Genomic DNA, 14,124 nt, shown 5'->3' on the forward strand with positions numbered 1-14,124 from the left:
GCAACATAAATCACTAGACAATTGAACACCGGTTGTCATGCATGCGAATAAACTTTAAACCACGGTTTCTAGCATGTACACTGTACAGCAACCAAGGACTGTCCAAAATCATCATGATTGAAGAAATGTGCATGTAACACTTATCTTCATGGCCAGGCCAATTGAAAGATGGAGAGGGGCCACAAGGATGCATAAAATTGACCAGAACATCATTCTTTTCTTTGTCCACAATTTCAACAAGCCCAACCCACCACTGTCCGTCATAAACACATGCTACATAAGACATGACACTTACATCTTGGATGTTTATCATTGGGGCTGCATCAAAGAAACAATGTGTGCCAGCAAATTGTGAATCATCTGATACGCGCTTAAAACTGAAAGAACCAATACAACTTGAACTGAAGTAATGGTATCTACGAGTACCAGGCACAGTGCTTCCACGCTGGAATCTTTGTTCAAGAGTGGTCATTCTTTGCACAAGTCATAGTAAATCTCCATGTGACGGGATTGATGGAGTAGTAAAAAGGAAGCTGGGTAACGAAAGTCTAGACAGACCAACTGCTAACCAAATTTTGACTGCTGCAGCTGCCTATCAATACTGCTCTGAAGCTGTAACAAGTGTAACTTTCTTCTATATAAAAGCTGAGGAACTGGTGCCAGTAAGAAATACAGTAAAAATACAGTAAGATTCCAGCGTGGAAGCACTGTGCCTGGTCCTGAATTTCTTCAATCCTGATGATTTTGGACAGTCCTTCCACTACAACTGGTAGAATATACACATTTTCGGCTCCAAACATGGAAACTGTGAATCGTCGCTTTATTTGCATTCAAGATGAGCATTGATTGGCTTCTATTATGTTGGGTTTGATTGCCTGAAATTGCTGTCTAGGTCTTGACTAATGTTACAATAATGGCATGCTGTTCTATGTGTCCAAGTGTGCAACAACCTTTGTTCATTTATGTTGTATTTATATTTTTGCTTCCTCTCACAATGCTTAGTTACTGTACAATGCATGCTAGAAACTGTGGTTTGCCGTTTATTCGCATGCATGACAACCGGTGTTCAATTGTATAGTAATTTATGCTGCCTCTCACATGTTTAGCTACATGGTAGAAACCGTGGTTGTCGGTTTATTTACATGCATGGCGGCCCTTGTTCTTGTCTTTTTATTCATTCCGATTGTTGCCCCTCACATGTTGTATTGTTGTAATGGCTCTGCAGTGAGCATATTTTGTCCAGTGTCACATAATGTTAAATGCAAAATGGGATGCACTAGTTATGCATGCAAAACTATAGGTTTACTTTATTGAATCCTTTTTAATTGTATTTTATTGCAGAAAGTCACTTAAAACTATCTTTAATGTTTCATACACTTCTTGGCACTAATTATCTTACAATGATGTATGTATGTAATTTTACAATGATCAGTGCACACAAAGCCTATATATATATTCCAATTCAGAAATGATAGCAGAAGTGTATAGACTTGTAGTTATATCGTCAGAATAGTGTGACTTTATTTTGCAATGTTATGTACCGGTGGGGTGTTGTACAATGTACATACTTGCTCAGATTGTTGCATATAGCTCACTTTACCATTAAGACTGTCGCTGTTCTTTAATGTAACTTCTGACAAATTAAAGTAACGCAATTGTACTACGCACACTGTCCTACCAGTAGCAGCGAGACATGTTTAGAAAATGATATAATTATGTCCCACATCGGACAAGCTCATTACATCCTTTCGATGTATTAAACTCCTTCATCTATATGTCTTGACTCCTTCACTAGGGTGATTCAAACGCCCCTTAAAATTTCAAAAACTGCCTGGGACTGCCACAAATTTTTTTATAGTGGAGGCTTGACCTGAAATGTATTTTGCCATCACAATTTTCAAGATTGATTAACTTTTCACACTTGCCCTTTTCGTTTTATCGTTTCCAAAAATTGTGAAAAACAGTGAAAATACTGTCAATGTTTAAAGTAAATATAAAATATTTAAAGCAATATAAAATGAATTTTATTTCAACCAAAGACTTGTTTTGCACTTTTATTTCTCAGGAAAAATTTGCTTTACTAGAAACAATTATGTCCATGTATATACGTGCTCTAAATTTTTCAAAAAATTTGAATAAAAACCATAAATTTTTCATTTTTTTGTGATTTAAAAAAATAAAATTGAACCATAAATATCATGTTTAATGGAACATAATATTTTCAACTATCAACACTATGCCATTTTGAACATGAGGTGAGGAAAGGATTAGGTACCTAGTACCTACACACAGTATATACAGACATAGTTCAGCCAAATCATACAGTGGTTTTAAATGCACAGTGCACGACACAATAAATGGTGGTTTATGAAGTTACCATTTTATTCATGCATTTAATGTCCATGTTCTTCCTGATATTTGTTACCAATTGTCGATTTTCTTCAACTTCTTGAAGAGTATTTTGGAAATTTTCTTCTTCCCAACAGGATGAAATAAAATCTGTTACCAACTTCACCCCTCGTTCAGCGGCGTCATTAACAACCATGATATTGTTTCTCGGCAGACACGTGTAGTCAGGTAGTGCTGACGCCAGGAAGATCGCTCCTTTTCAACAACCATGATATTGTTAGCTCGTTTCTGACAATCTTGGAATGATCTATGTTCCAACCATTTGTCAGGATCCTCAGATAGAAAGGAAGTGTCTTGTACACCCAGAGCTTGGAAGAAAATCCATGAACCTTCACCAATAAGACAGGATACATCCGATACTGAGCTTGTGAGGGTATCTATTGAGGGGAACAGGGGCTTCCCATATCCCAGACCATGAGGTCTTACATTTTGTTGGTCATTCTTGACCAGAGACTACTTCTTGGCTACAGTGACCTTTTCTTCCACTGTTATTTCTTGACTAAATAGAATGATTGGTGCAAATTCTGTTGTTAAGCTCCATAAGTGGCGTTTCAATGCATTCATCGCGGGCGTTGCTGCCTTTCAACTTTAACTGAATCGTACATCTGAATGTCTTTGAATAATTTCAAATCGTTTATTGGAGCATCGATGGCACTTGGACACTTAAACCAATACTTTGCATATAGACAAGCACTCCAAAATTTACAAATCGTTGTAACTTGATTATTCTTTTACTGGTAATTATTTTTTTGTTCAATTTGAGGACCTGGTCTTTTAATAGAACCATCTTAATTGCATATATCAGTTTTGCCATCCACCTAGCCTTGTGAATGGCACCTGGTTGTCGAAAGGTAAAGTTAACACTGTTTTCTCTTTCACTCAGATACAATTTGGTCTATTGGATTAATTCATTGTAATCGTCACGAAGTAAATACTTCTTATCAATGTTTCAAGATCGATGACTGTTGTTTCTTTTAATCTGTTAGCTGCATCATGAATGCAGATATAGTCATCATTATTCATGGTGAATATTGGCACGGATTTGGATTCAATGAAATGCCAAGAATCTCGAAATTTCGTAAATAGGTTAACTTCTGCCGTTCTGGAGAGCTTGAAACTTCAATTTTCATTGCGTGAAAAACCGATGACAGAATCACCTCAAATACGTTGTGGCGACATGCTGACCACAATATTACACTTTTCCCAATCGCTCTTGTAGTTGAATACATGCCCCCGATAGGTGACCAGTATTTATAAAGGTGGTATCAAAACACATTATAGATGCATAATCAGTACATTGCCATGTTTCCAACAAGTCATAAGTGGCATTTCCAATTGTAACTCCACTAGCTTTCAGTTTTGGAGCACCCAGTAGTTTGACTCCGTCACTTCCCGAAAACAATACCGGAAGCCGCTCCACAGAAACATGCTTGTTTTTAAGATCTTCCATCATCTTACCATCATCTTACCCAATGCGCAGTTCCTACAATGAAAGGCACCCAATTTTGCATAATGCGGTCTGATATAGCAGACTTATTGGATGAGTTTGCTCTGTAATTGGATGAATTTGATAAAGCGACTTTATCAGGGTCACCACCACATGCTTGGATGAACGTTGAGATGATGCATGTTGTAGCAGAATTTGTGACTCCTCGAAGTCTCTCTGTTATTGAAGTAATTCTGTGATCTTTCATGATGTTATGTGGTATCATTATTTCTTCATCGACCTTTTTGCACCTTTTATGTGATCGCGATGATAAATCTCCCTGGTCATAATCTGTCGGTGACTCAGTGGAATCTGTCATAGACTGAGTGTCATCAATATCACCATTATCAATGTCATTCTGATGTGATTCTGAAATATGAACATCTTCTGCAACTGGACGATGTCGCTTTCTTTCCTGATCATTTCGCTTTTCTTCTTCCTCCTTCCGCTGACACCTCTTCTCTATCACTTTCTTCAGCTTTACATCTCTTGCTCCGAAAGTTGCTGACCTGTCGTTCATCATGCTCTCCAAAAATTTTCTGTCTTTGTCGATCTTTATTAAGGTAAGCACACAACTATGGCCAAAAAGGCATAGTTGTTTTTAACTTTTCTTTGAAGGAATTGAGGTTGTCAGTCTTTTTTCCTTTTGCATTATATAGTTCTGAGCATAGGCGTCGAAATAGGGTGGGCAGGGTGGGCGACGCCCACCCTGCCGTGAAACGAGGGTGGGCAAAATATGGTTCGCCCACCCTGTTTTCATGACACTTATGAAGTGTTCGTTACAATTATTTCCGTTTTTCTTAAACGCTGGACTATCCAACCAACTGCAGCGCAACTTCATGTTTTACGCTATGTCTCTCGCTAGGTATCCGACAGAACAAAGCAATTCCGTAACAACGCTGCGTGGAAAAAAAGGCGGTACTCACTGCATTGCTGTTGCTACGGCAACTGCTACAGCTGGCAATTCCTGGTGAGAGAAAGCCACGTTTGATCTTTTCTCCAAATTTGCGTCGGCAATTTAATCTTTTCTCCGAATGGTCTCACTTTCGTTACGTCACAATCAAACTTCAGTTCCCGGGTCAGCGTAAGGGAATGTGAATATGACATCATAATGAACATGACAATAAAATAACCGATACAAACTAAAGACGTACTAAAACAATCGCTTTTACAAATGCGGCAAATCCGAAGTCGCCATTTTAAAGATAACAGGTCACTAGTCACGCGCTTTTTAGGTCGCAAAGGAAAACATAAAAGAAGTTTGTTTAGTTTTGCAGCGCTCATAAGATCGCAAGATGCAAGAAAGAAAACATCCTCCTATTAAAGCTTAATTGCTGCAGCGACGCTAAACGCAGTCTTTGTGAGAAAGACTAACCACACTTTTCGAAATTAGCGTCGGCAATTGCCGAGGTGATTGTAATTTGTAAGGACAACAAGATTACAAGAAAAAACTAATTTTCTTAGACTACACCAGACTAGAATGTTGATTCAATCTTACTATTGCTGGATGTTTTATTTGGGTTACTTCCTACTTCGCCGGCGCTTAGACACGTGCCCAGCTGGGAGAATCTTTTATAAAAATATCATTGCATTGAATTATTGAATCAAATTAATCAAATATTGAATTAATCAAATATTGAATTAAATACAATTATATGAATCAAATTATTGTAAGCATCTACTCCTTGTTGAAATTATGTTGGCTTATAAGCTTAACGTAAATCGAGACGATCTTCTCGCAGGGAGCTATTAATATGTTACCTGTACCTGGTTGAGCAATTAACGTTATTTTCTGATAATTCAACGTCGCTAGATGTCGAATTAATGTAAAACAAACGTAAATTTCTTATTGGGCATTGTTGTTATGCAATATAACCCGTCGGAAAAATTAAATCGATTTGTGCTGACTCGAATGTTGAATCAACCCAAAATTAACTTACTTTCCCCTCCCGGTGAGTTTTTTAACGTGAATTACCGTAACAGCGTGCGTATCGCGTTGCTCGCTTTATCACTACTTTTGGTATTATTACATCACAACAAATCAAACAATTCGTTCGTAATAGACTACTCTAGTATATTTTTCGCTTCTTGTTTTACATGTTTTAGTACAATCTTCTCCTAATAAATATTCACAGTAATTGCCGAGGCAATTTCAAATTTTGCCGTTTGGCCTCGGCAACGTTTTTGCCGAAGTAAAAATATGCTCATTTCGAAGACTAAACCATTGCGAATTTGCAAACGTACACATTCAATGAAATCTGTTTGAAAACTCTCGCCCACCCAGAATTCCTCTCTTCTAAGAAAAAATCGACGCCTATGGTTCTGAGTAAAATGATATTAAAACCTGTTTATCACATAATAGAATTTAAGCAAAAGTGAGCATGAGGTCATTTTCAAATGTTTTTATCAAAACTTTACACAGGTTAAACATTTTCAATTGAGTGTTTGTATTTGATAACATTTTTCTGGATAACATAAAGCAAAATCCAGGCTTTTACCTTCACCAAGATTTTATTTCTGAGGCTAGAAACAAGGGGCGTTGAACGTTTTTTGCTTAAAAATATGAAAAAAGTGAAAATAAGGGCAATTTCAAACGCATTTTACAAAAATATGAATAAGTCAAACATGTGCAATTTATTGTTTATATTTAAAATAATTTTTCTAGACAACATAAAGCCAAATCCAGACTATTGTCTTCAACAAAATTGTATTTATGAACTTGTAAACTAGGCGAGATAATGGGTCATTCCGTGTCAAAACACCAAGGGCCTCCCACCCGACCCTCCCAGATTTTGCTCAAACTTTATCAGAATGTTGGTAAACATAATTAAGCAACATATGCAAAATTTTAGCTCTTCATCACTTTTCCTTTAAAAGTTATGCCTCCTCAAACTTTTGCATCCCGCCAAATCACTCGTTTTCATCTCATTTTATAGCGTTTTTGAAGGATCATATCTTCGGATTAAAGTGAGCTACAGTGCTGAAACTGGGAATTATGGTAGACATTTTTTCATTGATTTTAGACATGTATTAGGTAAAAACGTAGTGTGTTGCAAATTTGAGTTACATTTCTTTGAAAATGGTCCTTTCTACACATGCGGACGTATTTTTTGCAAACTTTGAAGACCTGTATCTCCCGCAACAAGTATGACAATGCAACGAAACTGCTGTTGGTTTTCACTCATATATGTAAGATTACTCTGATAAAGTTTGAGGCTTCTAACTGCAGTGACTTTGCAGTAATGAACTTGAACAAACCAGACATTTTGCGAAAATGGTGAAATTGCGCCATCTTGTGTGGACCGTTTTATAATGTGGGCAATATTTCAGAAATTTGAAAATTTCACAAGAGTGTGCCTTTGACCCAAGCTTCAGCATATACAAATTTTAAGAATGTGTCTCAACTATACAGTTATTTTTTGAGGTCATGAAAGTCCACCTATTTTGCAGAATTCGCTTGCAAATTTTCCCTAGCAACGACACTCTGCTTGCTGTAAACCCCCACTATCGTTACATTTTTGGAATTTATATTGAAAATTCAGCAACTTGCACCTGCTATGAAGCAAATTCTCATCAAAATGAACAACATGCATGTACAAGTACAACAAGGGGAGGAAGTTAACTGTTTAAACCAACAGTGGGCAAACTGCAGCTCGCGAGCCACATGCGGCTCGTCAACATAAATTTTGTAGCTCTTGTACAGTATTGAATCGTAATATTACAAAAAATTAAGATTATACATTACAAATATGTTATCTCGCGCTGTCAACTGAGCAATGGCATATCTAGGGTATGGTAGGCATGGCTCGCATTGATAAGGGCGCGAAAATCGGTTGGTAAAAATTAATATTTGTTACCTACACTTTCTTTAAAATCTAATTTGCACCCAATACAATACAAAGATCAAAAAGGAGTCTCTCTTTTACTGGTAGCTATTGTTAAACAATGGAGTTGTGATGTTGCAAACGCAACATTATGCCTCCCCTGGCTCATTTTGTGTTCAGTCAGCAACAATTGGAAGTTTCATAAAGTCGCTAAGCAGCGATTAGTTGAAGCTTACAAGTAGCACCAGACTTTTCTTACTCATTTTTGTAAGAATTTATAACTTTGTAAAATCAAAACATCGTGCAACCTTGACAAATAAACGCTTGGAAGAATTAAGTCGCACAACATTAACAATTTATCGTCCAAATTTTCAGAGATTTGCGAGTCAAGTAGAAAACTAATATGAATAAACAATCATTGTTTTTATTGCTGTTATTTTATTTGGTGTCAAAGTGATTTGCGGCTCGCCAGTGTTTATGGTTTATCCGCAAGCGGGTCTTTCCTTGAGCAACTTTGCCCACCCCTGGTTTAAATGTTTGCATCATATTGAACAGCATGAAGCATGACAACAATGCAGTTCATGCTTTTATCCAAATATCCATACAGCACTTCAATACAATATCGAAGAACTTTGTTTAACGTCGAAACTGATTTATTTTAGTGATGGTGTTGCAAGTCAATTTAACAACTTCAAGAATCTGCTAAATATGTGTCACCATAAACATGATCATCATTTTGAAGCTGAGTGGCATTTTTTTGCTACCAGCCATGGTAAGTCACCATTACAAAATATGCAACAGTGAACCATTATCTTGCAAGATCTCCACCATGAGATGGAACATGTTTGGACATATTCTGAGACTTCACCAGGACTCACCTCCGCAGAAAGCCCTTGAATTTGCGATAATTGGCAGCAAAAAGTACCAAGGCCAAACCGGACGTCACCGTACCAACTTATTACAACTGCTGAGATCTGACATCAGAAAAGCTGGCCTGGGATCCCTACTCAGCAAATCACATCTCCATCGATTGCAAAACATCGCAAAGGACAAAACAGAATGGAGATCCTATCAACCTTGTTGAAAGACTGATCGAAGCCAGCGGCTGCCAAACGATTTGGCTACACTGGCGGCAGAGACAGTTACAATAATAATAAGTCACCATGCGATAGTTTGGTTGGTACAACCAAACGGCTTGTGGCAAAAAGAGCAAGCTTGCAGGCAATAGAATTAATCCAAATTTTGACGCCCTTTCAAATGTTTACATGGGTTGGTCAGCATATTACTGGCGTAAAATACATATTTATATGTCAGTGAAAGTAAAATCACAAGCAATTCCCGGGACTTTGACCTAGAAGAGCATTATTGTAAATTTATGTAACATCATTCCTGGAACTCGTTCACATCACAGTTTTATCTCTGTTTCTGAGTATGTCATGGAAATGAAGAGACTTTCTTCTGACACTGCTGGTACCAAAGTTTTACTTGGAGAAGTTGAAAACGCAGCAGCATGCTCTTCTGGCATAAGATCAACTCAAAATAATATCAAATTCCAACATTTACAGTATGTAGCATGCACATATGATCAAGAATGGCATGTCGGAATTATTACAGAGCGGTGTGAAGAGCAAAATGATGAATATATTAAATTTATGCATCTTGACCAAAACAACATGTTAGCATGGTCCCAACATGCAAGAAATGAATGCTGGATACCGTTTCAAGAATATTATGCATTGTGGATGCCCCGTACTTCAACATCAAAGTGGTCAATGCTACAAGCTGAGCAGCGTAGATCAAAGCCGAATAATTTGATTATTTAGATCTGACTATTTTTTTCCTACCAGTTGGAAGATTGAAAAACGCACATTCGCAAAACGCACATTCTTAAAATTTGTATATGCTGAAACTTGGGTCAAAGACACACTCTTGTGAAATTTTCAAATTTCTGAAATATTGCCCACATTATAAAATGGTCCACACAAGATGGCGCAATTTCACCATTTTTGAAAAATGTCTGGTGTGTTCAAGTTCATTACTGCAAAGTCACTGCAGTTAGAAGCCTCAAACTTTATCAGAGTAATCTTACATATATGAGTGAAAACCAACAGTAGTTTCGTTGCATTGTCATACTTGTTGCGGGAGATACAGGTCTCCAAAGTTTGCAAAAAATACGTCCGCATGTGTAGAAAGGGCCATTTTCAAAGAAATATAACTCAAATTTGCAACACACTACGTTTTTACCTAATACATGTCTGAAATCAGTGGAAAAATGTCTACCATAATTCCCAGTTTCAGCACTGTAGCGCACTTTAACTCTTTCGCGCCCAGCGATTTTGCACGGTTTGACCGCAAAACCCAGGCATTTTTGCTATTTTTTCTCTAACTTTAACGAGTTGACACGCGTGACACCGATTGCGTATTTTGACATGGAATATCTCACTGTAAAGATAATTTCAAGTTCTGACTATAAATGTAAGAACCTACTTTCCTAATACAACACATTTGAAGATGCAGTATTTTCAAAATGTGTACTTTTTTAACTTTTTTTTTTGTTAAAAATTTTGTGAAAATGAAGGATCTTACAAAAAAAATACTCCCACCTTTTCTGTAGAACCTAAAAAGATTTTTTTTCTTCAGTGGACTTCCTAATGATATGAAGTATCAAGGAAAAATCAAACATGCCTTGTTCCTTTAGTACATACTTTTCTTTTAACTGTTGGCTAAAAGTAACCACACTTTGTCAAATTTGAGCATTTTTTTTTTTTGAAAAACACAAGAATATCAATAAAATAAGCATTTTAAAAGGGACCTGTAAATTTGTAGATATTCTGCTACAAAGACAAAGTTTTATATCACGCTTCAAACAGCATCATTTTAAAATGATGCTGGGCGTTTAGCATTAAACCTCAAATCATTTTAAAATGATGCTGGGCGTTTCGCATTAAACCGCAAATCATTTTAAAATGATGCTGGGCGCGAAAGAGTTAATCCGAAGATATGATCCTTCAAAAATGCTATAAAATGAGACGAAAATGAGTGATTCGGGGGGGATGCAAAAGTTTGAGGGGGCATAACTTTTAAAGGAAAAGTGATAAAGAGCTAAAATTTTGCATATGTTGCTTAATTATGTTTACCAACATTCTGATAAAGTTTGAGCAAAATCTGGGAGGGTCGGGTGGGAACTTTTTTGAAATTTCGGTGTTTTGACATGCAATGACCCTAATTGTTTTTTTTGCAACATGGAGCTCTTACTTCAATCGAAAAGAGCAAATGTGAAAATTTATTATTACTCAATAATTTTGATACCAATATTCATTTTAGAGATAACCTCCATTGTAAAAAAATTTGTGGCTATATTTAAAAGGGTCGGGCGTTTGAATCACCCTATCCTTCACTTTGTGTAATAATGTATTATACAACTATTCTTTGCTTGACATACTGTGGCGTAATAAGGGGGGAGGGGGAAGACGGACCGCCCAGTATGGGCTGATGAAAAAAATCAAAATCCAATGTTTTTGACTATTTTAAAAATTCTGCATTTTTGTGCACAATTTTTATTATGAGGTTGTGAATTGTAAGTGATTTAAAAGATATTTTTGGAATATAACATCTATGCTAATAATAATGATAAAAAAAATTTTGAAAAAAATGTGTGGCCGCATGGTGAAATCGGCCATGCTATCAAAGCACTGCAAATGTTTATATCACAAAAAGTAAAACTCCTAGCTCATTTTAACTTTCATTTTTGGAAAGCCCACCCCTGAAAATGGGGGATAGATACCAATTTTATGAAGATTGGGCAACTAGGTCCCAAGATATGAGCATTTTTATGCGACTCACTAAAAAAATCGCCACCTGGTGGTCAAACATTAAAATAGCAATAAAACAAAAACCGCTCAACCAATTTTGACAAAATTTGTGCCAAATAACTCAGATTTTCAAGCATTTTAAACTGAGAAAAAATGGGACAATTCTAAATTCTATGGTTCCAAAATTTCAATTTTATGGATGAATTATAATGAAATGACCCGAATAGCAATTTCAGCCATTTTCAGAGCCCCATAACTTTTATTGTATATAATTGCGGTAAAAGACAAAAAATTGCAGTTCTATTTCAGTATAAACTAAAAACACTACACAATTTCAATAGTAAAAAACAACATCTCTTGATGCATAAGTGTTAAGTGGGTCATCAAAATCCTGGTTTTTGCCCCATATAAGTGGTTTTTTCAATTTTCAAATGCTTCTAATAGAATTTTTGGTCGTTTGACAAGAAATAGCAGCCTTGTACACCAGCTTCCTTTAATTAAATATTTTTGAATAATTACCTCAAAGACTTGAGAAATGTATGGTCCAATTGCAAAGAATCCAAAAAGAGAAATGTATCTTCTGCAGGTTCATACACACTTTTATACTTATATACATGACTGTATACAGGAGTAGTAAATGCCATTCTGAAACTAAATAAAAATTTTATATAAGCAGCATTTTAGATAGAAATCAACAACTGCCACAGTAGGGTGGATCAAAAAAATGAATTTTTGGGTTCAGCTTAGTGCATCTGCCAAAATTTGCAGTTGGGGCTATCTTTTGCATTGGTACTTGAAAAAACATTTTTTGACATTTTTCGAACAACCTTCCAATCCAAGAGTTACTTAAGCCTATTATACAGCCACAGACGCAATGTTGATGATGGATCGTAACACGAGCAAGTATCCTAAATTGTTTAAACCATTGGCACAGTTGTTCCAGGCTAAGCTTGACAACCATATTTGGTACCTGGCAGAGAGACTTGTAGTCTTTAGCTTGTTTAGCCAAGAAGTTTCCATAATTGAAAAAAAAATCTGCTTCGCAAATCATGGTTAAGTATCAATGGAGTCAGCATCAATGAACTCGAACAACCTCCCAATCCAAAGAGTTACTTAAGCCTATTATACAACCACAGACGCAAAGTTTAAAAGATTTGTTTGGTCCAGGTTCATTTACTTTATTTTCCCTCTTGGAGGTCTCTCCCGACTTTTTGCACTTTTCTCCAAGGCTAATGGAACAAAATGAAAATTTTACTTCTATCAAGCAGAAACTCAGCCTCCTCCGTGTCACAAACGATGAAGATAAGCGAGCGTTGGGAATGGTAACAAATTATCACTCTGGTAAAGTAACCAAGTCTGAAGAAAAAAAAGGCCCATATGTACAGAGTTGTACAAGATCTACACAAGCAACAAACCATGCTGGCTGGAAGTTCTGCACAAGATAAATGTACAAAAAAAGTTATGTATGCCATAAGTTGGTGAACTGAGCAACAAAATAGTAACAGACTGATTTTGCCTGAACCCGTTGTCATGCATTTTGTGTCCATTATTGTAATGCTATGGATAATTGGATGTACAAATTAAAGGCAGCATTTTTGCAAAACTTTATATGGTAATTGTTTGCTTTTATATGTTTGCTTCAGTGTATTATACTAACAGAAATGCCTTTAGCAGCATTATAAATTTGTTTTTCTTTGCCCTTTTTCTAAAAAACCCCATAAATTTCCAACTGTTTTAAGCATTTTTGCTGAAAAAGGGCTCAGATGTCATTTTGCTAGCCCATAGATGATTTTAGATTGCAGAAATGACTTCACAAGCCTTGATTTAGTGGGGATAGACACCAAAACCACTAGCCTGCACCCACTAGAAAAAAAATTATAGCCAATTTAAGGAATTTTGGTTCGGCGGCCACTAGAGAGCTCTTGGATAGGGGTCAAACGGGGTCAAAAAATGTTTTTTCAAGTACCAATGCAAAAGATAGCCCAAACTGCAACTTTTGGCAGATGCACTAAGCTGAACTCAAAAATTCATTTTTTTTGATCCACCCTATGCCACAGCTTGAGAAAAAAAATTGACAGAAATCATTTCTTTAATCTTCATTTTTTTTAATTAATTTTATCCGTTATGATAAAATGTATGATCAGGCCTCGAAACTGAAGGTGGCCATCGCGCCAATGGCCACGATTAACCTACAAAAGCCAACATTTTGTCCGCCGGGTCTCGCCCTTCCTCGGCCGCATTTGTCCGCCATGAAGTTCCAAGAGAATTTTACGCAAATGGCCTTGTGAATAAAGTACTTTGCCACTTATAATCACAAAGGATTAAAAAGCAAGTGGGTTTGACACCTATCAGAGGATAGTTTATTTTCTTGATACACGCTGATCTTTGAATTGTTATTATTGATTGACCCAGCAGGACGGTGATGTCTGACATTAGCAGGATGCAAGTGACATCACAATATACTTTATTGATGCGATACATTCAGTCTTCGAAATTAGCATCGGCAATGGGTGAATGGATCATTCAACGTTGTTAGATGTCAAATTAATGTAAAACAAATGTAAATTTCTTATTGGGCATTGTTGTTACGCAA

At 36.5% G+C, this 14,124-nt stretch overlaps 1 protein-coding gene across 1 annotated transcript in view; it reads right to left on the bottom strand.

The window, feature by feature from the left end:
- The window catches only part of LOC145787845 (methyltransferase HEMK2-like), a 31,681-nt gene extending 19,506 nt beyond the window's left edge, over positions 1 to 12,175 (bottom strand). The window contains exon 1 of the mRNA XM_082599679.1: positions 12,051 to 12,175. Within this exon, the coding sequence (XP_082455805.1) occupies positions 12,051 to 12,175 (125 nt within the window). The remainder of the gene's footprint in view (positions 1 to 12,050) is intronic.
- Positions 12,176 to 14,124: the final 1,949 nt, after the last annotated feature.

This window comes from Aplidium turbinatum, chromosome 18 (genome assembly GCF_918807975.1).
Source record: "Aplidium turbinatum chromosome 18, kaAplTurb1.1, whole genome shotgun sequence".
Classification (NCBI taxonomy): domain Eukaryota; kingdom Metazoa; phylum Chordata; class Ascidiacea; order Aplousobranchia; family Polyclinidae; genus Aplidium; species Aplidium turbinatum.